The sequence below is a fragment of the Rhinichthys klamathensis genome, unplaced genomic scaffold (genome assembly GCF_029890125.1).
Source record: "Rhinichthys klamathensis goyatoka isolate OS25496 unplaced genomic scaffold, OSU_Roscu_1.1 h1tg000040l_1, whole genome shotgun sequence".
In the NCBI taxonomy this organism is placed as follows: domain Eukaryota; kingdom Metazoa; phylum Chordata; class Actinopteri; order Cypriniformes; family Leuciscidae; genus Rhinichthys; species Rhinichthys klamathensis.
The window spans coordinates 12,522,377-12,546,543 of NW_026606587.1; the positions used below are offsets into that span (position 1 = coordinate 12,522,377).

Sequence of the window (24,167 nt, forward strand, 5' to 3'; positions counted from 1 at the left end):
ACACTTACATTTGAGCATCTTGACAGCCACTTTGGTGACACGACTGGGTTTGTCTTTATCCATCCCCATAGCCTCGGCCATCATCACCTGCCCAAAGCAGCCCTCTCCAAGCGGCTTCCCGAGAACCAGCCTGACACACACACACACACAATATCAATCACTGACACTGCATACTTCACCAGGCCATTTTTGTGCGTATATTAGGGCTGCACGTTTAATCGCAATTTACATGAAACCGCACTTAAACCGATTTGGCTTATCGCGATTATGAAATTGCAAAGGCTGCGATTATTTGTTATGCGCAGCTTGTCACTGATGTACGGCTCTGTAAACGCTGCTCCGTCTGAAAGCACTGCGAGTTTGAGTCGCTTATAACGTGCATTTGAAAAAGCAACACACGCCAAACATCTTTCCAAACATGAGAAGCATTTATGAACTTTGTCCAACAAAAAGACAACATTTAATAACATGCTTTTACTCCAAACTCATAACGACAGTTGCGCATCCTTCTGTGAGATGATGTGGCTTCTTACAGAGAATAAGACAGTCGTGTGTTTATTTATTAGTCATGTTTAATCAATCAAAGTATTTCAATCTTCTGTTTATTCAGATAGTATGATGCCCGATAGGGATTGCGTGTTATTGTACGTCTGCGGCGGGGCATATTTGCGTGTGTGTGAGACGCCCCCTGGTGTTGAGATGGATATGTGGCATGTGTGACACCCTCTGGTGTTCAGATAGAACAGGTTTCATTGCGATTAAAGGTACAATATGCAGGATTTTCCACCACCAGGGGTCGCTAACCTCTTACAAGCTGATGGATCTTTTATGGATGAGTGAATACATTGATGTTTTTAACATGACTGTGGTGTGAAGCAGGGCGCGATTGCTAGACGTATAACGTTACCAGCGCCACGCGCAACGCGAGTCCCGCGGATATAAAGGAATAAGGACATTTCATTCTACCGAACTACACGCAAGTGCTGAATTAATACTCACACAGGCCAGTTTATTAGAGGAATTAAACTTGAGGTAACGCAGCGCTGTTTCACTTGCTCTAACAGTTACACTATCACACTAAACGGCATTTGAGTGTGTTGAATGTTGTTAGTTAGGTTGTGTGTTGGCTGTATGAGGCGTTAAGCTAGATCAACATTAGAATAACATACAGATCATATTCTAACATTTCATCATGTTGAACTAAATAACATTGATTAGTTTTATGTACATTTGCTAACCTGTCTGATAAAGTACATGCAACACTCGCATCTCTGTCAAGTCAAAGTTAGTCGCGGACGTGGAGCTCTCGGCATCTCGAAAGATGTCGATCTTCGTTTTAGTCCTCTTTTTGTCTCAAAGTCTGCTTGCCATGGTCCATAATGTTTGAACAAAACAACAACAGCGTGAGCGTCCTTCTAGGCATAACCGGCATAACCCAGTTGTCAACTTCTGTCGCCATGGTTACTATTGCAGTACGAGGTCAAACCTGGCGGAAACCGAGGGTAACGCGGATATGACGCCATTGACTGGCGACTCCTCACACGCCCCGTTTCCTTGGTTAAATTTTCTCACGATTTACAAATAGTTGGAAACATGTGCGATATTGTAAGTAATCAACTAAACAAAATATATAACATTGGCCTAGTGGTTTTTGGATATTTTACTGCAAAAATCCTGCATATTGTACCTTTAATCGTGCAGCCCTAGCATATATGCATCTTTAGTTAGTGAATGATGAGTACAATGTGTGTGTTACCTGTCTCTGTGTACCTCCCAGCGTGGGTCCTGGGGCAGTTCGTACTCGGAGACCCCTGAGAGCATAGGAGAGCCACTGGAGGATAAACGCGAGGGCCGGACCAGCATCCCACCAGAGTGCATAGATGAGCTGGAGTCCACTGACACCTGCACAGAAATACTTACAAATTACTCTCCACACAACACAGCAACACAAATACACCTATGAAGACTGTGGTCTTGTGCGCTCATATGGGTGTATGTGAGTTACTTGGTCAGGGGGCATCTATAGACACTGATGCAGAGAGACGCACTGATATTATACAACAATCATCAACCAAAACAGATCAAAACGGAAATCAAAAATGAGCTCAACAAGAAAACAGTTGAGAAATGAGAAAAGAAGTTTTACATTGGAATCCTGCATGAAACCTTGAGTTTAAATTAGGCATTATATTATTTTTAAACAATATGATATCTTCGTAAAGTTGTGGTCATATTTGTCACATTGTCTGGTGAATTTTTGGGTAACGCTTCCTTTTACAGTCCTGTTACCCATGTACTTACTATGTACTTATTATAGTAATTATAATTACTGGGTAATAACTAGGTACTAACCCTGAACCTACCCCTAACCCGTGTACTTACCTTATATTAGCCAGTACTTTCTAGGTATACACTGTAAGTACACGTAAGTACTGTACTGTAAAAGGAAGCGTTACCAATTTTTGTGGGCCAAATAAAGTCATTTCAATAGGAATAGACACAATCCAAAATTTTGAGTGAGGGCGAACAATTTCCCCATGCTGGTCAAGTAGATTCACAGATGCTTGGTTAATAAGCATCTTGAAACTGACTTTATACATCGCTGCAGGCGAAATCATTTTCAATCCACATGATCAGGAATTTCATGAGGGTGAAAGATTTCCTAGGCAGTTTTCTCGACGGGTTCAAGTTGAGCGCTGCTTGGTTTGAAAGCGCTTCAGACATCGCTAGACTATTGACAGAGCTTTTTTTGCCAATGAAATTTCACAAATGCAACTGCACCTTAAGGAACAGAGACATGAAGTCTTTATTTACAAAATAATCTTGTTTTTGGGCAATATTATACCCTTTTACAAAGTTTGGATTTTCTTTTGGATTTTCATTTTCATGCTTGAATGTTCAAAAAACACATTATTTTTCACATAGGCCTATTCTCCATTGTTGCGGCTCCTCTCTTCCCAGTCTGTCAGTAACGCTCTGTTTAGTTCCTGTCTCTATGAAGCCCCTCCTTCTGAAAAGCACACTGTGCTCTGATTGGTCGTCTGGATCCGTGTGTTGTGATTGGTCGAGCGCTTCGAGTGTGTTTAAGAAATGTCCCGCCCCTTACCATAACCACCAGTTTCAATGAATTATTTAAATGAGGGATATAGTGACGTGTTCGTTCCCGGAAGAAACTCAAGACTACAATGGAGGCGTTTCAGGAAGTTCAGAAACAGAGACACTGATATACAGAATAACTCCCACTGGAGGGACTTTGCAGATCTTTTTCATGCTCAAACAGCAACATTACACACTAAACAAAGAGGAACATGGAAAAAAGCATAACAGGTCGTCGTTAACACTATTATAGTTAAATACAACACCCTGACATTAACACAAGAAACTGTTGAAATATGGTGTTTCTATGTTTAGTGGTAAAGAGATCAAACCCCCTATCTACTTTCTGTTACCTGTCTGCGCAGAGGGATGCTCTTGGCCAGCTTGTGAACCGCCAGCTGGCTGTTGAAGTCACTTTTCTTGGTGGAGCTGTGCATTTTGGCCAGCACGGCGGTCACCACCATCACACAGATAAGAAAGAAGCCCACGCAGTAGATCAGCACCTCCAGGTAGGTCTGGTTTGGCAGTTGAGTCGGGGGAATGGCTAGATTATGAAAGAAGGGAGCGATGCAAGGTGGCAGAAGGGAAGGGAATGAGCTTGCTGAACGCTAAAGGGATGATGTGTTTATTTACCTGAGAATGACAAATCAGCCTGTACCAGCAGAGCTTGAATGTTTGACAATCACTGCAACCGACTCTTTGCTAAGTCCCGCCTTAATGTTGCCATCCGCCATGTTATCAGGCAAGCTTTTGGAAACCATGTGTTCGAAAAGCTTTAAATGGAGTTTTAGATCAAATATCCCAAGACATTGTAAAATGTTGTTGCTGGCGCTCTTATAATAGTGACAATAAAAATAGTTTTTCCAAATGAGCATGTAACCCATCAGTAAAACACCTACATTTGCTCCAAAGTAAATTAATATTATTAAGTAAATTCATTAAATAATTATGGAAGACCATTTCCATCACAGATTTAAAAAAGGGACTTTTTAAATCTCACAAATCAGAAAGTTTATACCTCATTATTTTGAGTAAACATCTTTCTCCCAACTTAATATCTCGTAACTCTGCCGTTTTTTCTCAGAACTGAGTTTATTCTGACTTAATTTCTCACAATTCCGAGTTTATATCATTTCGCAATTCAGACTTTCTCTGAATTGCAAGTTGATATCTTGCGATTCTGCCTCTTTTCTCTGAATTGAGAGTTTATTCTGACTTAATTTCTCACAATTCCGAGTTTACATCATTTTGAGTTAAAATCTCTCAATTCAGACTTTCTTTTTCAGAATGTGTGTGTTTATTACATGTTTTTTTTTATAAATACAGCAACATTACGCAAGCTGGAGTGGGGCTTAGCAAAAAGTCAGCGGGAGAGAATATTTTGAACAATGACTCAATGTTGTATACATTCCTGCCAAAGTTAGATATCATATTAGCAGGAGACAATTTTTTTTTAATGTACATTTATAAAACCACAAACACACTGATGCACACACATGCACATGCACAAAAATCCTCTAAATGGAGATGTCGTTGTTCACGTGAATTGCAGTGAACACAAACTCCTATTGTAGCATCAGAATTACTTCTTTCATGGATCAGGTTTCATGGCACATTCTTCTGCTTATGTGACTAGCAGAAGAAGGAAACCACTGCTCATGATACTTGGCAGCCCTCGCTACGAGATTAGGCCAAAAAAAATGGCCTTATGTAAACTCATATGAGACATTAAATTTGCAACACAAATACAAATGTAAATTGAGAGGAATGGCTTATCTGGGTGGGTAGACAAAATCTGCGCGGGTATGCATTTCAGCAAAGTATAAATGGAGAGCTAGGTTATGGGGTAAAATTACATGAGAAGTCTGGCTGATATAGATATTTCCTATGCTATTTGGTTGGCGTTTGTCTGCCCCAAGGCTCTGGTTCTTTATACAGAGTTTCTTTCACACAGTTCATGCACACAAAAGATGTTATTGTATCATGTATACATTTCACACAACAATGCACATGCAAATGCATCTCATTGAAAGATCACTTCTCTTTGCCTTCTCTTTTAATAACTTAATGAACAATCAAATACATTGTAGCGTGGACATGAAGCTCAAATGCTCTTGAGTTATTATATTTACATAATGGTTTATGATAAGCGTAAGGCCCACAGTTTGCTGACTGCAACATGCAAATGCAAGAAGATCAACATTCAACATCCAGAATTCAATCTTATTCTTCATGTTGAATGTGTTTAAGACTTTGACTGACAAGCATCTTGATAAATCGAATCTATTCAATACAAGAATAGATTCACCTTCTAGGTGAGGTATTTATCAAACCCGAGCCAAAGAGGAAATGATGTCAGCATAGTGCTTATGCGTAAAATCATGCTCTTTGGGATGCTTGTCCAGTGTTCAGGCAAACAGAAATGTTAATTGGAAACAGGTTAATCTTGAAAAACTAGGAAAAGGATTTTATAATATAAAAAAGTCAAATGGAAACAAAGCTTCGCCAAACCACTAGCCACAGTGTCCCATCTGGTCTCAGTTGTTATTTGTTATACATTACATCATTTATTTTGCAGTTAAACTACAGCTCTTGTTCGCAAAACATCTTTAAATTAGGAAACATTTATGGTGCACTCAGTAATTTTGCACTGGTCAGTATTTACACACATACCGACACCTAGTAGCAGGGATGCGACATTGTGTGCAAAATCAATAGTTTTCTTTGTGGTAGGGGTGGGCGATCCGACGACTTTAAATCGTGATGGATGTTGAAGACATGATCTACTTTTCAAGTGAATCGCAGAGATTTTATGTTCTCATAATAGTGTTACAATACAGCAATGACTGCCTACTAGATGGCTGTGCTGACTGGCCAAATTATATCATGTGTCTTTCATGCGTGGTGACACAACTAATTCAACAGCAGTAGGGCTGTGCGATGAACACAGTTTTAGTTTCGGTTTCGATTTTGGCTTCCAAACATAATAATCAAGATCAAATTATCATTGTGCCGCATGCCGTCCCTTTCCTTTAAAGCGGTGTGCTTAAAAGCCTAAACTTAACGTCCAAATCAATCAAATCATGTAACGTGACTGTCATAAAATGACAGTGAGACATGCTTTATTTTTCAAAGAGTTATTAAAAGCGCATTAAAATGCGAACGAGACTGATCCCACACGCTTTCTGTGCGCTGCGAGAGCAGAACACGGACGAGCAAAGTATACTTGGGGTATCAGGTGTGCACCTAAACGGTCAAGTATATACAAAAATGTGTCAAAATATCCGCATTGGTGAGTATTTACATAAAGACAGTCAGTTATGTCTTAAGTGAACAAACAGTTGGGAAATTATATTAGATCCGTGCATTCAGTCTTAAAGGAGAACTCCGGCGCAAAATGAACATTTGGTCTAATTACACGTTGTTACCTAGTCAACCGTTATCTGAGATTTGTTTTCATGATTATCGAATGTAAATAGTTTTATCTCTAAAAACAGTTTAGCCTATAACGCTAGTATAACGCTAGTATATAGGGCATAGAGTAATGACAAATAAAAATCGCTTGTTAATACCACTAACAAGGCTCAAAATAGCCCCACACTAGCACGGTAGCATAATGAGGGTCCCTACCTTCAAACCGAAGCATTGAGAACTTTGTCAGTGTCCAGACAGTTTAATAAGAAGATATTTTATACACACAGTCAACTTCGCGTATACAAAAACAGTCTCTACCAGTCGATCTACGAACGCCGATCCAAGTGCGCTGGTGAGATGTGAACGAGCTATAAGTTGTGATAAGGTGAGCGCGAACAGTAGGCTTGGATCGGCGTTCGTAGATCGAGTGGTAGAGACTGTTTTTCAAAGATGGCTTCTGCCTGTATACGCGAAGTTGACTGTATGTATAAAATATCTTCTTATTAAACTGTCTGGACACTGACAAAGTTCTCAATGCTTAACTCAATCGGCCACAATTAATTGCAGAAGTGAATAAATAACATGGGGTTCCTGAGAAAAAGTGAGTAGTATTTGGCTGGTCATGTGATCTCAACATGACGCCCCCAATGAGCCGACCCACTACAATAAATCAGCTTACATAAGGCCACTATTATGACTCTTCAACTAATAATTAGTGTAAAAGATTTTTCTAAAATTATGTTCCTGTCTTCGAGTAAATATATACTTATGTGCACCTTTAAATTCAGTTGTGGTCAGAGACAGAGGGAGGTTTGGCTTGGCTTGATTCCACTTTTGTAAAGAAGAACAACAAACATGTCATTTTGACATGCTTCAACTGACATTTCAAGTGTCAGTCAACACCCAGATGAATAACAAAACCACAAAGCAGACACACAGGGGTTGAAGAATGGTGCGGTTCACAAAGAATTGTTATTTGCTATAAAACCACTGTATTGCTTGTAATGGAAGTAAATGAAAGAGCTAGTGTTTACTAGCACTGGCAATGTCTTAACCCTCATGTTCTGTTTAGAGACATTGAGGCTATTTTAATAGCTTAAAGAAATATTGATGACATTCACGTTAAAATTCTCTCAAAATACCGAAAATGGTGCTAATTTTTGTCAAATTGCACCCAAATCTTAATAACTGCACTATATTAGACAGTCATACTGTCTATACAAATATTAGAAGTGTCTGCACAAAATAGTCATATTTATAAAAAGTGAATGTCCACTTTGTGTGAAAAACGTGGTGGTATTTTGAGGTTTCGTGGACCTCAAAGATAAAAGCTATAAAGTCAATTTCAACAGAACATTTTGAACAGATTTTTATGGAAACTACTGCAATGATGTGACCAAATTCAACCCCCAGTGTGAACTGCCACTGTTAAGCCCAAAGTATACTTCAGTCTTGACGCAAACGCTTGGCGTATGTAAACAGCCTTTCATAGCGTGTGCAATAGAAAAAAAAATTTCCTCGTTCAGTACTTCTCTAAAAACGTCTTTGTACTCGTTTAACTGTGAACGGGTATGAAGACATTTCGAACATTGTTGCATCTCCAGTAGTTTGCTGTCGTTCCACCTCAGCGGTAGCCTGGGAAAACCCGATAACTTCCGGCAAATTTAGATTTGCTCTGAAAGTTAGTCTGGGAAAGAGCTCATTCAAGCCCATTTCCAATCCGCCGAAATCGCGGCACCAATCAGAAACGTTGGGGCGGGCTTTACACGATGACGACAGCGCTGGGATTTTGAAGCAGATTTTGTAGCCTACATTACAAAGATGGATGCCGCCGTCGAACATCACTCGTTCGAATCAGCTATCGCGTCTGTTTTAAACAATTTGAACGTTTCCTTTTTGTTAAAAACCGAGCAAAGAACAACACTCGGAGATGTTTCTCCGCCGCTCTGCATACGTCATCTCCTTCATCGCTCTGATTGGGTTTAGGTCTATCCGCGACGTCCGTTGGTGACGCCCCTCTGGAAATGATTTGTCTATGACGCTTTGCCAGACCATAACTCAGTTACAACTGAGAATGGTCTGGTTTTAACCAGGCTACCTCAGCGGTGAAACAGCGGCCTGGCGAGTGTTGCCGCCTTGTGGACAAACTAGTGCAAAAATCCTCAATGCACATGTTCGAGCTGAACTTACATTGTATGCGCGGTTAGAAAAATCTGAGTCCACGCATACACGCCCGCACTATGCTGACGAATACATTTGCATTACACGCACAGAACGCATACTCTAATCTACATGTAAACAACAAAATATACTTTGGGCTTTAGACAGGGAGAAACATCAACCAAAAAGAGCACCACAAGAACCACAGATACCTTTATAGACAGTCAACCATGCAGAGTGATGGGAGTGGCCGATAGAGTTCCCAGCCAAGCAGGTGTACTCTCCAGAGTCCTCTAAAGACACATTCCTGATCTGCAGTACCTCCATCTCCTTATCCGTAGTGTTGACGCCTGCCGTCTAGAGAAAAGAACCACAGGATGAAGCCGGAGAGCTCCAGGAAAACCCACCAGATATGAGAGAGAGAGAGAGAGTTTTTGGATGAAGAACGGTAAAGATTTGACATCATGGAGTAAGAGAAGGGTGCTGGAGAAACACCCTTCACCGTCCTTAAGGAAAGCAGGACAGCTCCATGATCGGAAGTGGATCCTTCGATGACCCTGCTGACAGATTGGTGGTCAGCTGGAGAACGGAGCACGCGGCTCCACCCGCTACAGACCCAACACCTGAAGACGAGGGCGACGTCCACCCGCCTCCATCTCCACATGCACAAGATGGGCCACATGGAACATTACCCAGCAGAGACTGAACACAATCGCTCTCACATTTGCACGCATTCAGAAAAGGAAGCAGTGGCATTTAGACTGGGAGATTAGAAAGGCTATGCGTGAGAAATATGTGCGAGTACGGATGTCAAAGGTACTGGCACTTTGCTTCAGGCGATGCTATAATACCCATTGAACAGCACTATTACGAACATTTAGCCATCTAAAGAAGTGGGCAGTGAGTCCTGTAGGCTGGAAATGATAACAAATAAAAGCTGGGGAAAATGGGGACTGTTTAAAAGGCTACACTGCATCATTCTGGTCTTCGGTTGTTCAGGAAATTTAAAAATCGTTTGGGATTAAAGTGCCACTGGATCCTAGATTGTGTATCCCTGGTGAAAATAATTGTGTGTTGGAAACAAAAACAATATCTATAATGTTGTATGCTGCTCGCCTTTCCATACTTCATGTTTGGATTAAAGAACACTCCCCTACTTTAACTCTCTGGCGTGAAAAACTCTTGTCACTCTTACCATACGAAAGACGGCATTATGTACTGGATGGAAGTCTGGATATTTTTGTAAATGATTGGTCTCCTCTTAAAGACTATTTTGGACGTGAATGGCCAGCAATAACATGTATTAATATGGATTGAAAACAAGAAGTGTACATTTATTGGATCCCCCCCCAAATAAGTATTTAAATATGGTCTGCGGTCTGTATAAAACTTGTGTAGAGAATGTGTATATATGTGCGATACCTGTGTATACATGAAGTATAAAATTGACACTGCTAACTAAATGTAGACGTAGCAGACCTGTAATAATTATTTATTTGTCATTATTTTTATTTATTTTATTTATATATTTATTTATTTTTATTTATTTATTTATTTTGGTAAGAGGAATTTTTTTTTTGAAAGTAAACAGTTTATAAAAAAAAAAAAAAAAGAAAAAAAAAAAGGCTACACTAAAGTCCGCAAAGCACAGCTTTCCCAATTAAGGTTTTATGCCCCCACATCGTCCTCCTTTGAAATGAATCATACCTAACATGATTAATCGCGATTAATCCCAAAAAAACATGCAAGTTATTAGTACAATTTCTCAAATCGATTTTGATTGCAATAATTACAATTATTATTAATACAATAATTAAAATGACTAATGTCATTGTTATTCTTGATAAAAACACAAGCTGTTATAGTGAACTACTCATTATTTATTAGCAGTATGCAACCAAAAGTTTCAGTCACAGATGAATTACCTTATTAAGCTTTTCAAGTATATACTTAAACTTTATAAATACATCAAGGCCTTATAAATACATATATGCCTTATATTTAATTATGTAGAGTTTAAAATAAAGGAGAGCATGTTAAATATCATTTTATTTTTAGCTGTGACATCAAAAACTGTGAAATGCCAGAGGTATTTGTGGCAGTTATGAGGAAGAAAGAGAGACTGCAGAATTTAATAGTCATGGAAACAAAGCAATCCTGAAGAGAAAAATAGCAGGTAAAGAAAAAGCCCTCGAGCGAGGTGAAGGAATTTAGACGGGCACATTCTCAAGGTGCCACTGAAATGCTTTTGAAGTGCAAGTAATCTTCAGAGGGCATGAAAAACACCCTTATTAGGAGGGCAAAATGCCGCACAGAGATGGAGAGAAGGAAACGTCCAGTGTAAACACAAGCCAAAATACTTCCAGTTGCTCTGCTGGGATTTTCCATGGCGTCATTTACGGCACCACAAGGGGCACCGCAGAAAACAAAAAAGAGCGACGAAGTGGGAAGATGTGTTACGGTCACCCAAGAGCCCGATAACCGCTGTCTCTACCTCCGTCTAACATCTACTTCTGCCTCTTTCTGCACTGATGTATCTCTGTAGCAGGGGGCGTGTGTTACCTTGCGAGTGTTTAACGACGGTGAGCCACGCTGATTGGTTGGCTTGGCCTATATAATTGGCCACTTTACATATATACTCCCCACTTTCTTCTTCTGTCACGTTGTACAGCGTCAAGACCTGTGTGTTCGAGCTGTTGACCCCAGAGTGCTGCGGAGGTCAAACATATGTCAGAGGTCAAGCACAAAGTCAAACATTAAGGGCACTGTGATCCCACTGAAGGACAACACCTGCCATTACAGCTCTTGTGAAATGGATTATGACAGCCTGCCAAGAATGTGGCTCATATTTTTCCCAAAAGCTGTTAGTCCTGCTCCATTTGCTGAGGTGCTCTGTCCATTGAGGTGAAGTAATATGGTGAAAGACACACACTTTTAACAGCGACCGAAAAAGTAAAGAACTTTAGACAAGACTGATTTCTGATATTTAAAGGGAAGTTCCAGGTTACAACTAAAGCGCTATATACACACACACATATACTGTATATATACACACGCCGTGTAAGTTTATGAGGAATTTGGTTTATGTTTATTCCATAGACTTAAACTGTCAGCTTCTAACAACACTTTTTGTTATTTATTTATTTTTTACAAAATGTAGGGTAGTGTTGCTATTGTTAGCTAAAACTAAAATATAGCTCATTAAATTATTAGATGACTAATAATTAAATTCTGAAAGAGTACCGAATCCTCCTCATCAAAACACATGCAAAAAAGGAGCAGAAACAAGCGATAAAACCATTGCTTGTGCACGTTGTAGTGTTAAAAAAAACCCAATATGAATACCGGTATGGTAATACCATGGTATGGTATTATCAGCTATCAGCTTTTTGTTCGTAATGTTGTTGTTTTTTAATGAAACTTACCCACAAGTGTTGATTAAAAAAAAGACTGCATATAGCTAGAATAAAAAAAAAAAAAATCTCTGTTCTTTCTTTTAATATATTGCATGTTCAGATATTCATACAACAAAATATTCCAGTGGCCATTCAAGTTTTGTGAAAATGATCAAAAAAGCTGGCGCTGGCAACTTAAAAAAAAAAAAACACACTGGCAGGGAAAGAGTTAAATTATTTGACTCTTGATTAAATATTGTAAACTTTGAGGCGTCACCACATTATTAATATAGACAAAAAGACACTTTTGTCAAATGGACCAAATACCTTGGTGTTAGACCAAACATTAGGAGCTTGACTAGTAAGAGGAAATGGATTTTACCTTCAAGATTCGAACGTACGGCAGTCCGTCAGGGCCGACTCTGCTGCCGTTCACCTCGATGTGCTTCAGCCACTGGATGTGTGGCTGAGGATCACTGAAGACTTTACACTCGAACTCCACGTCACTTCCCACCACTGCGGTGCGGTTAGCAGGCAAACCAGCCTGGAGGATCGGCCTGTGCGGTGAACGCTCTGTATCACACACACATTTATGTCAGTGAGGTTGAAATAAACCTGATTAACAATTTTTTTCAATTCTTTCCCCTCTTAAAGAAATCAAAATGTGAATCTGTATTACGGCAAATGGGATCTTCAACAGGGCTCGACAATAAGGACCGCTCGATGACACAACTGACACATGTCCGATCGGGCATCATGAAAGTTTATCACTTGCACGTGTTTTTAAGCCTTGACAATTTAAATATTCAAGCGCAAGAAGACGCGAAAGAGATCTAAATTCAATAGTGTGAAGTTTTGATGCGTGCGCCCAGAAATGCGAATGCTGAATTGAGCTCTCGTTCACGTCTTCTTGCACTCGAACGGACATATACACACACAATTGCATCAGAAAATGCCAGTCTCAGCGAGTATCCTAGTAACCATAGTCTGTTATATCTTAAGTGCCATAAACAGTTGAGAAATAAAATGCGTGCGTGTCAGTATATTGGATCCGTGCAGCACTTAAACTCTTTGTTTTAATGTTAATCAAACAACAAGGACAAATAAAAAGTATCACTCACTGCTCCTAACTGTTGTAACTTTTCTATATTTAATTTATACAGAGAAGACTATTCTATTTTACATTTGATTATTAATTTTCTCTACCTGAAAATTACTGTTAGACTAACCTGAAAATCACGAAAAGCAGTGTTTATTTCATTTGTATGTTCATTCTATTGTATTTGAAATATTGCTCGCAATTTGATTATTTGTTCTTATTTTATTGCTGACCGCTTGCTATATATATATATATATATATATATATGTTCTTATTTTATTGCTGACCGCTTGCTATATATATATATATATATATATATATATATATATATATATATATAGCAAGCAGTCAGCAATAAAATAAGAACAAATAATCAAATTACGAGCAATATTTCAAATATATATATATATGTTAGCAGTTTTTGGTGGCACAAAATTATTTAAGGTTGTCAAAAACAACGAAAACAATAAATAGGCCTAACTTTTTTATTATTATTATTTATTACTTCTTTGTGGTGGGCCAGTGAAAATTTTTGCGGGGCAAATAAAAATTTTAACAACCTAGAAAAAGTAGAAAAAAATCCTTAGCGTTCATTAGATGCTAATATCCCAGACAGAGCCCACAGGGAGCAGCCAATTTAACAAGCAGACTAAAAAATCATTATAATTGCTGTAATTTAGTGGAAATGAGTGGAAATGTTATTTTAAGCCACAGCCCATCTCTCAGAACTTCTGAAAAAAAAGCGGCAAGCAAGTCTATAAATCTACAAACAATCATAAAAAAAAGGAGAAAGAAAAATGTACGTGTCCATTTTATTGTGATACAAATCGCACATGAACTCACATCGCAATTACATCCTCTGAACTCATAAGTAGGAACGTCCCAAGTGGACTTGATGCCGTAGATGTGTGAGTGTTGTGTGTGAGTGACAAATTCAAATGGTGTCTTCTCATGAATGTGTATGTAGGGTGCAAATGATGTCACAGCAGCACTGATTTATTTGCTACTTAATGAAGGCATCAATCAAGTCCATGTCAGCCAATCAGTGTTTGAATTACTTCACTCCACATACACTGATCTCATCTTGAGCCGCTAACCACGTCTCGAACTCATCCACTGCATCACGTAAACACTTTATATTTGCAATGGATCATTTAACACTCACCACCAACAGAGTACGAGTGCCTGTCCTTGACAAGCACGTACACACAGACGCTCGCACGGAAAATGTAAAGCGAGCCGTTACTTCGGTTCATTTCAGGGAAGTAATGGTAACCATTAGTGGTGCTGCGCCAAAGCATTAGCTGCATGGTGAACAACACCCATTTGCATCTGATTGACTCAAGTAAACATTGCAGTGCTTCTGCGACCCTCCCTTGGGGATCATTTGCCCGTGCTAGCTAAAAGCGTAAATAGATTTAATCAAAAGGGTTTGCAATAAATCACTGCAGCTGAGCTGGTGGGGAAGGAAAGACCAACACAAAGAATAAGAAAAAAGTTGGGCTTGGGTGTAGATGATATTTGCATCAACATAACTTAAAATGTAGAGGTAAGACAAGAAATAAGACTGACCGACTACGTCCAGCTGGTAGGTGTGATTGATGCTGCCGTATTTGTTTTCCACCAGGCAGGTGTAGTTGCCTTTGTCTGACGGTACCACCGACTCCATTATGATGGTACAAATACGCTCCCGAATCTGTGCAGTAAAATGAAAAATCTTTTTAAAAAAAGTGTGCAGATTCTGTGCGCGCCTAAATGCAATTAAATTTAACACATAATGTAATCTATTTAGAAAAATAGCATCTATTTAAACTAAGTGCAAATAGCCCGCCTTGTTGGCTGAGGCTATTTACACTAACTCCACCCACCAATGTCTGGTTGGGCCAGACAAAAGTACTTTAACATCACATTAACGCATTTGGCAGACGCTTTTATACAAAGCGGCTTACATTGCATTTTTAAGGTTCACACATTCACATTCTTAACAATTCTTGCTTTCCCTGGGAATCGAACCCATGACCTTGGCGTTGCGAGCGCCAACGCTCTACTGTTTGAGCTACAGGAAAGCTAAACTTGACGTGCAGAAACTTGACGTGATCAACCCGATTTTCTTTTCTCATCGCATATCGGATTTATTTTCAATAAATATGTAGAAAATATATGAAAAGTGGAATTAAAGTGCCTAATCGTTTATCGTTATGGCTAGGGGTAGGTGTAAGGAGGGCATTTTAGACGGCATTTTAGGGCTGTGCAACGATTAATCAAATCCAAAATAAAAGTTGGAGTTTACATAATATGTGTGTACTGTGTATAATTATTTTGTATATATATATAAATACACACATGCATGTACAGTATATATTTAAGAAATATTTGCATGTATATACAGTACACTGTATATATATTTATATACAATTTATATTATATATAAATAACACATTTTTCTTAAAAATATACATGCGTATATTTATACAAAATAATTATACACAGTAGACACACACATATTATGTAAACACAAACTTTTATTTTGGATGTGATCAATCGTGATTAATCGTTGCACAGCCCTACGTCATTTAATTTAATAAACATAATCATTTACACTCAATGGGTCTCATTCATGAAACATTCGTAAATATACGAGTAAATATGCGAGTGATTTGCGCGTTAAGAGACCTTCCCGAAAACTCTTCTCCTGATTCACAAATACTTCGTAAACGTCAGATGTGATAGTGAAATGTGTGTGTGTTAATGAATTCCAATCAGTCGTAAATGTGACGCGCGTGCACGCTCATTCTCAATTACCATAAATCCCGCCCATTGAATCCGACTGACAACTATATATGGGCATCATATTATGACACCAAACGAAGGATTTCAACATGTCTTCTCAAAAGCGAATGAAAAAGAAACATTTCTCAGATGCAGAAATCGAAGTTTTATTATCAGAAGTTCAAGTTTATTTTCAAGCGTAGGCTATATAGTGGCGTATCAGGTCCTAAAGAAAAGCAAGCTTGGCAGCATATTACAGATGCAGTTAATGGAGTTTCATCTGTTAATCAAACAGTCCCAGAAGTAAAAAGAAAAAACTTATGTAATTACTATATATAATATTTTTTCAAAATGCTGTGTAAATATGTACCCGATTAAGGTGAATTAAAATGCAGCCTAAGTTATTAATGAGCAAAACGTTTGGATGTTAAACTCACTATTTACGCGTGGCTGGGAGCAGGTGCAGATTTCTTTCGTACCAACTAACATTTGGAAAATACGAACATTTTAATGAATCCGAAAATTTACGCCAGAACCACTTTACACACGATTTACACAAAAATTCGTTCTGCTCGTGTTTCATGAATGAGACCCAATATGTTATTATTGCATACTGTTTTATAATACTTAACTACAATTTACACTCATTGCAAAGGAAATACTGCCATTTTCACTTGATGTAAATAGCCGCTGCCTTTGCAAAATTGCCTGTATGGAGGCACAGAAGTCACAAAACTCTTCAATTAAAGACTTCTATAGACAAAATCTTCTTGCAGCCCAACATATAAAAGCAGAAAACTGCTAAATGCATTAGAGGGCTGATTGTCTTTTAAGATCATTTCTATGAAAGGCTGAGGAAGTTTAACAGAGCGAGCTGGCAGCAAATCCCCGTCAGGTCAGTTTAACATCAGTCAGGCACAAGAACAGAGCCGTGGAGAACAGCTTGTGGAGAGTGGGAAACAGGCCGATCCATGTCCACGAACACACAGCTCTCCTCAAGCCAAGAGCTCTATAAACCGCCAGCGAACATCAAACTTCAGTCTATTAAACAACATACGTCTGCTAAGCAACATGGACCTCTACAGATCAGTGGTGATTTTAACAAATACATATTTTTTTTATTAAACTAATAATATATTTGTGTATTTTGTGTATATTATATTGTATCAGCATATGGCAGATGTTGACAACATTTTTGCTATTTGGGAATTATTTGTCTGTTTGACACAAAGTTATGCACAAGCATAACGTTACGGTACTAAATATTGATATTTTGTCCTCTCCTTTTGTGTTCCACATTGAAATATGAATGTCATTACAGGCTTGGAATGTGCATAAAGGTGAGCAAATTATTTTAGGGTGAACTAAACCTATAAAGATCCAGCAAACAGAGCATGTGTTCTCTGCAGTAACAGCTTGATGAAATGAGCTTTAGGTTGGGCAAAATTAATAAGCGGTTATAGCTTCTCGGCCAACAGAACCCCAGATGTGAGCTGCTACACTCACAGTCTGTCTGACTTCCTCTTCACAAACACTTAATGTAAATGAACAATTGTGCCAGACTCTTGTTAAACAAAAGAAACCACGAGAGACTGGGAAGAGTGCAGGGGGGAGGTTACTACGAAAAACTGCAGCCGGGCCCCTCGACGGAAGTCCTTCACACTCCTGGAGCTCAGAGACACGTTTGGATGCATTTATGCACGCATTACTACCGCTATGATATGGTACTGAGTCTGCCTCCACACACACACACAAAGAAAGCATATTTCTTAGTATACTCAAATGTCTGTATAAAACCATGTCAATGCACATGTTACTGTGTGTGCGTGCATGTGTGTATGCATTGCAGTGGCCTCAAACACACTCCAGATGGTAAAGTGTGTATGCGGTGAGGGAGAGGAAGAGGACTAATGTCTCCCAGCTGGAAAACACCTTGATGAGAAACACAGACGCTACAGGTCCACAATGACACAAGCAGAGAACTGTGGAGAATACCACTATAATGTCATGTAGAAGGGAGAGGAATAGATTAAAAAAGAAAAAAAAAATGTAATTTTGATGTGTAGTATTTTCTAGAGAAATATTTAAACACAAATAAAAATAACCTGTCATTATCGCATTCTCATTTTGATTTTCTAACAAGTAAGCTGTGGCCAAAACTCACTCAAAGCAGTTCTCCTAATGACGCGTTGCTAAGAAATCAATTTAAACGTTACTTTGGGTTTGTTGACATTCCTGATCAACATGGTTAAATGAGTACAAGGACGGAGCTGGTTTATCCTGGAGTTTATTCTCATCTGTCTGAGCACAACGAGTAAAATAAGGACAGCCAAGCAATAGCAATAGTCGGCCGCCTCCACCAGAAACCCACGGCTCCAATGTCTGCCTTCCAGGCATGGTTATTCAACCTCTGTCATGCAACAGTGAGGTGTCTGGAAGACAAATCTGTTGAGAAGGAGGTGCCCTTTTAACCTCCAAATCACAGCAGCTGGCTAGCAAAAATGAAGTTTGGGAACCAATTTATCATCATAAGAGTTTATCAGTGGACTAATTTCACATCAGCTTTACCTGCGATTCTGTTAAAGTCCCCCTGTAATCAATAATTGTATCCCTTAAAACGAATCTTTGATCACCAAAATAACATATTTAAACTTTTTTTCTTTGAAAAATGCCTTAAAATAGATTGAATGTAACCCGACACCCTTGCCTCATTTAGTATACGCGGTTCTATGAATATGCAAATGAGCCCCGCCTCCACTCACTCACTCAGCTCAGAGATCCACTGGTTGACGATCACACGTTGATCTGATTGGTTACAAGGTCGTTTGTGACGTCAGAAACACCAGCGATTTCAAACCGTGTTTTTGAGACTGTCTTTGGTTCACTGCAGTTTTAAGCAGAAAATACTCAGCAATGCTGTCGACTTATGAATTTACACATGGTTTGTCTTAAATCATATTAAAAACACCACAAAGACATATAAACAACATCAAAAGCTGGATTTTCACCACAGGGGGACTTTAAGATTAAGACAGGGATATTTTGAAAGCATCTCTGAGATATAATTGGGATGTTGTGTAGTTACCCGCACCTTGAAGCCTCCTATTCGCTGGTCTCTCTTAAACTCTTTGCCGTTCTTGAGCCACTTGAGAGTTGGTGTAGGGTTACCGTTGACCTGGCAACGGAACTTGACAGTTTTGCTGGCGGGAACCGCGTGGAGCTTCTTCTCCATCTTATCAGGTTGAGCCCAAACAGGAGCCATTGCTGAGGAAGCGATAAAAAGCACAAAAAATAAGACTGAGAAAATTACTATGAAACTACAATGTGAACAGAATCAGGAGGATGACCATCTTAGAACAGTAATACAAAGCAGCGATAAGAGCACGTTCCAGGAGAGTGATTGTACAGATCAAAGTGTGCAAGATTTGGGTGTTGGTCGATGGTTTCGCTCCTTTTGACTGGCTTGATAGTGCCCTTGGGACTTAAAGACTAATCCATCAAAAGACATGAAGACTTTCAGTCTAATAAACTAAAGCTTGGCACATTCCACAAGACGGCTGTGGTTTATAAAACAAAAATGTGCACTATTTCCTGTTATAATTCCTGCTTTGAAACGACAATCCTAACAATATTGATTCGCATTGACATTTTGAGTCAGAGTTTCGAGAACAGAGAGTTTGACTAAGAGAGCAACGGTGACTCACGAAGCAGCTTCTGGTCACTTGATAGCTTGGCCTCCTCTGAGGAAGACTCATCTTCATCATCATCTTCTGAGAATATCGATCCATCTGACCAAAGAACAGAAAATCAGGTTATGTTTTTGTTGTGTTTGTGAACAATACAAATGTCAAGCTATCAGCAGTTTTGTATTCAATTGGTTTCTCACCTGTAACGTTGACATTGAAGTAATCTGTACGGTTGCTGTTGGGTCCCTGAGCAAAGCAAGCGTACAGACCGGAGTCGGCCGGCTCCACTGTTTCGATCTCCATCTGGTCGCTGCGCAGACGCGTGTGCTCTCCGTCAACCAGTGGAACATGGTCCTTAGTCCAGGTCACCTCCTGTGTCTCCTCTTTACCTTTACAGCTCAGCTCCAGTTTATCCCCCGGATACAGAGTGAACGGCGTGGGATCAACCAGGGCTACCACTAAGAACAAGACGAAAAAAATTGTTATTATAATTTGAATTCCTGAAAAGAATGTTCTTAAAAATAATCGTAAAGAATTCTTAAGTTCCTATCCAACCATTAGGGAAAACCACCAAACTGGCGACCATTAGGATAACCTCCAACTTAGTTAAATCGAACTCCAATGTCTTAAATCTACAAAGATGTTGGGTTGTTTAAAATATTAAGCATTACAACATAAAACTAGCCACACATAATATGCATCACTATTACTAGGGATGTGCACAAGTACTCTAAAGAGACACCAATGATTGATAATGTGAACAATGATCGGCCATATTGAGTTACGTGACTTTTTGCAGAATTCGAAATTCTGAAGAAAAAAACCCCACAAAAACAAGTCAAATAGGGATTTTGACAATTTTGTGCGTGTGTCCGTTCAAGCGCAAGAAAACACGAAAGAGGAATAAATTCGGTGTTCGAACGCTGTCACAAACTCGCCTCTCTCTCTCTGTGCGAGCGCGAGTCCCGATTTTCGCCGCCTCTTCCGCGTTTAAAATCGTTTGAATATGTAAATTGGGAAGACAAAACACATCCGAATGATAAACTTTCACTCAATGATTTCATTCACTTATCATCATGAATGATGCAATCAATCCTACTCCAGTAAGTAAACGTGTAATGTTGGTACTCAAAAGGGTTTCCCTCCATGTTTTCTGCTGTGCATAGTTTATTACCACGGATGCCCACAATACAATACATTTGTATTGTGCACATAACTTAATCATAAGTTATGTGCACACCTGTTTATAATAATCATTTCGAAATATTTTTATTGGTTTTGCTCAGTGATAGCATGTGCTTAAATGATGAGAAGAAACCTTAAGCGCTTTAAAAAACGCATATATTCACCTCGGTTTGATGCTGTAAATGTGGTTTGATGTTGCATAATCACCAACCAGTAAAGTACAGTCTGAGGGCTCGTCTACACACGTCTCTTTTGCTACAGTTACACCTGGCGTCCACACTACTCCAGAGAGTTTTGGAAATGCTGAAAACTCTGCCACACATGGCTGTTCAAATTCGGTCCCTGATTGGGTCTTCTGGATCATTGCGTATACTTCCCTGGTTCGTCAAGCCCCCATCATATGACCAATCTGTTGCTGGTTTGAGTGGCACTCGCCTTGAATTCATTCAGCTGTGTACGACAGTCTCTAAACAATCACTAAACTATTTCATGAAAACACTCTGCTTGGAGAATGTATATATTTATTTATAGAAATTCTGAATTTTATATTTTAGAAAACTGAACAAGGGCTATAGTCTGGAAACACAAATATTTCTCCATACTTCGTTTTTATTTTTCCCTATGCTTTTCCAGAACTGGAAATAACTCAAATCAAATTTCATACTTTTCCAAACCGCAAAAATTTTGAAAATTTTCCCAAAATGTTTATGGCCCCCAGAACATATCAGAAGAAAGAACAGACCATCTGCTTAAAAAAAAAAGAGGAAAAAAAAGCGTTTTATTGTAGCTTCATGCATTTAAATGTGGGTAAGATTAACAAAAAACAAAAACAAAAACAAAAACATTGAGCAAATGGCTGAGAAAAATGTGTTTTTGTCACAAACTACATCCAGATCGGATTCAGAACAATGATAAAAAAAAACAGATGGAGTAGATCGAGTTCATCAACACCCCTAAAGCTTCACAGTCCTAAAGCCTAAAGATTTATACGCTGTTTAATGTTGTCGATTGCATTATTTTACATATGCGTCTGCTTACAAATGATATCGCTTGTTTCTGCTTCTTTTTCACGTCTTGTACTCTTTCAGAAGATGTGTAATAGCGCCCCCTAGCGTATAACAGTGAAAACAAGGCAATCAGTAACTTTCCGTCAATGGCGGGGAAAGAGTTAAGATAACATTTGAGAACTTAAAGTCCACCTGTGGTGAAAATCAAGCTTTTAAATGTTGTTTATATGTCTATGTGGTGTTTTTAATATGCTTTAAGACAAACCATGTGCAAATTCATAAGTCAACACTATTGCTTGGTGATCAAAGATGAGATAAGGGATACGATTATTGACTACAAGGGGACTTAAAGAATTTTAACATGTCTCAGAATTGATCCAAAGAAACTCCTTTCTTAAAAAGATTTTTGTGAGTCAAACCCTCGAACATTGTTGCAATTGGCATCCTATAGATGGGCAGAAACACCTTCTAACGTCGATCAAAGATACCAGCTCAGTCACTGCTAAATCAAATCCGAGTTTGAATTAGTCAAGAGCCAATTGTCAGGCCAATTCTGAGATAGAGCTCAAATTTGATTATGGGATGCAAGGTCGGGGGCATTGCCTCGGATACCGCCACCTGAGCCCACCCGTTGCTCCAGGCGACCAGTGGCGCGGGGGGGGTCTGGTCTAAATATAATTACGCAGATTCATTGTCCATCAACATGTCATTCATTCATCTGCACCTTTCAAGCAATTGGCTGTGCACTCTTAAAGGGGAAGTGCTTCTTGTGGAGCAGTGCACTAGGGGATTATCCCTGTTGGGGTTCCTCTTTAAAAGAATAGACTGATGTTGTCAAAGAGCAAATTCTGACACCATATGCTAATTCTGACTCTATACTAACGGCGTGAGATGAGGTGAGATTTTCACATTTACAAATCAAATGGTGACTGCTTCGTATTCAAAAGCTAATTGGATTAATTTCCGTTCAACAACAATGCATTTGACTTGCGCTGAGGGATTTGAATGACACCAACTGGTTTCCTGTAAAAGATGCACCAGGACTTGATGATTGTTCAAAAAAAGGTCAAATTTCCATGAAATCCTGCCACCTTGCAGAAGACGACATTTACACTATTGTTTTGAAATGTGAGTCAATCTAAAGAAACAATGCGTGGCCTACATCCCATTGAGCCACTTTTGGTAAAAAGACCCCAAAAAATAACACGTAATTGCAAAGTATAAGTAAGAAAATTACAAAAGAATTTCTTCTGAAAAGTCTGCCAAAGGTGTGCGGTTGTGAAAAAGCATTCAGCGCACATTTCATGAAACCACTTTGGAGAAACTGGTGTGCTTTTTTCTTTCCCCTGACACGTTTTTAATAGTAAACGTAACCCAGGTTTCCTCTTGACTAGTTCTGCTGTAGTAACTCCGCCCATCACTACCATTAACTCTGCTAATAAAGGAGAGCGAGCGAGAGGCCTGTAGCAGCAGGTTTTTTGGGATGGTATCCATGGTGACCTCAGTAGGGTCTAGTTAAGGTATTTCCTGCTTCACATGTGTCTAACAGGCTCTTAATCCTGACAGGAACAGGGGCCAGGGAGGGATCAACTTTCCCCTCCAAAACACTGCAGAAAAGAATGAAGGAAGAGACAAGAAGATGAGCTAGTCTAGTCTAATTTAGACACAAATAGAAGCTTAAAAAGAGGGCGAGTAACCATAGTTTAAATAAGTAAACACTTTTCCAAGGTTGGATTGCTTTTATAAGTCAATTATATACCTGGAATAGCAAAAAGCTAGTATACATTTGCACCCACATTGCTTAGGGGAAAAAAAAACTTTAATAGGCCTTTTGTGACAACATGCCCCAATAGCAGGCATCATGTGGGGTAAATAGTCAAAGAAATCCAGCTATTCATACATGCAAAACTCTCCAACCATTGTTAAACCAATACTATAATTAATGCATTTTTTTTTTTTTTTGGTAGCACTATATTTTACAGCCCTGTTTCACATGGACATACCATGTATGTACTTAATAATAATTGCAATAACTGGGTAATAACTAGGTACTAACCCTGAACCTACCCCTAAACCCAACTCATTATATTACCAGTACTTTCTTAAGTACACTTTAAGTACATTCAGCACATACTGAAAAATTAAGTTTTTTTTAACTGGTTCCCAACCTGACAGTTTCAACCTTTATATTTTCAACCAATATGACAGCATTCAAAGAAACTAACTTCTACCCTAAATAAGCACAGCCTCACTTGACCTCAGTGACAGTGAGCCAGAAATACTTCACATTATAATTGATGAATTCATAACACAGATACACAACTGACCATAAGTTCGTGACAATGAGGTTTCAATT

The 24,167-nt window shown here is 39.0% G+C and overlaps 1 protein-coding gene across 2 annotated transcripts in view; it reads right to left on the bottom strand.

Annotated features, from left to right (window-relative positions):
- fgfr1a (fibroblast growth factor receptor 1a) overlaps positions 1–24,167 on the bottom strand; it is a 49,434-nt gene that overhangs the window by 6,958 nt on the left and 18,309 nt on the right. The window contains exons 3-11 of one of the 2 annotated variants that reach the window (XM_056246880.1): positions 19,820–20,077; positions 19,638–19,721; positions 19,025–19,197; positions 14,737–14,860; positions 12,448–12,638; positions 11,233–11,380; positions 3,450–3,640; positions 1,757–1,902; positions 9–130 (exon numbers count right to left, since the gene is read on the bottom strand). In XM_056246880.1, the coding sequence (XP_056102855.1) occupies positions 9–130; positions 1,757–1,902; positions 3,450–3,640; positions 11,233–11,380; positions 12,448–12,638; positions 14,737–14,860; positions 19,025–19,197; positions 19,638–19,721; positions 19,820–20,077 (1,437 nt within the window). Of the gene's footprint in view, positions 1–8; positions 131–1,756; positions 1,903–3,449; positions 3,641–8,882; positions 9,028–11,232; positions 11,381–12,447; positions 12,639–14,736; positions 14,861–19,024; positions 19,198–19,637; positions 19,722–19,819; positions 20,078–24,167 lie in introns of both variants that reach the window. The other variant, XM_056246881.1, reaches the window with a different exon arrangement.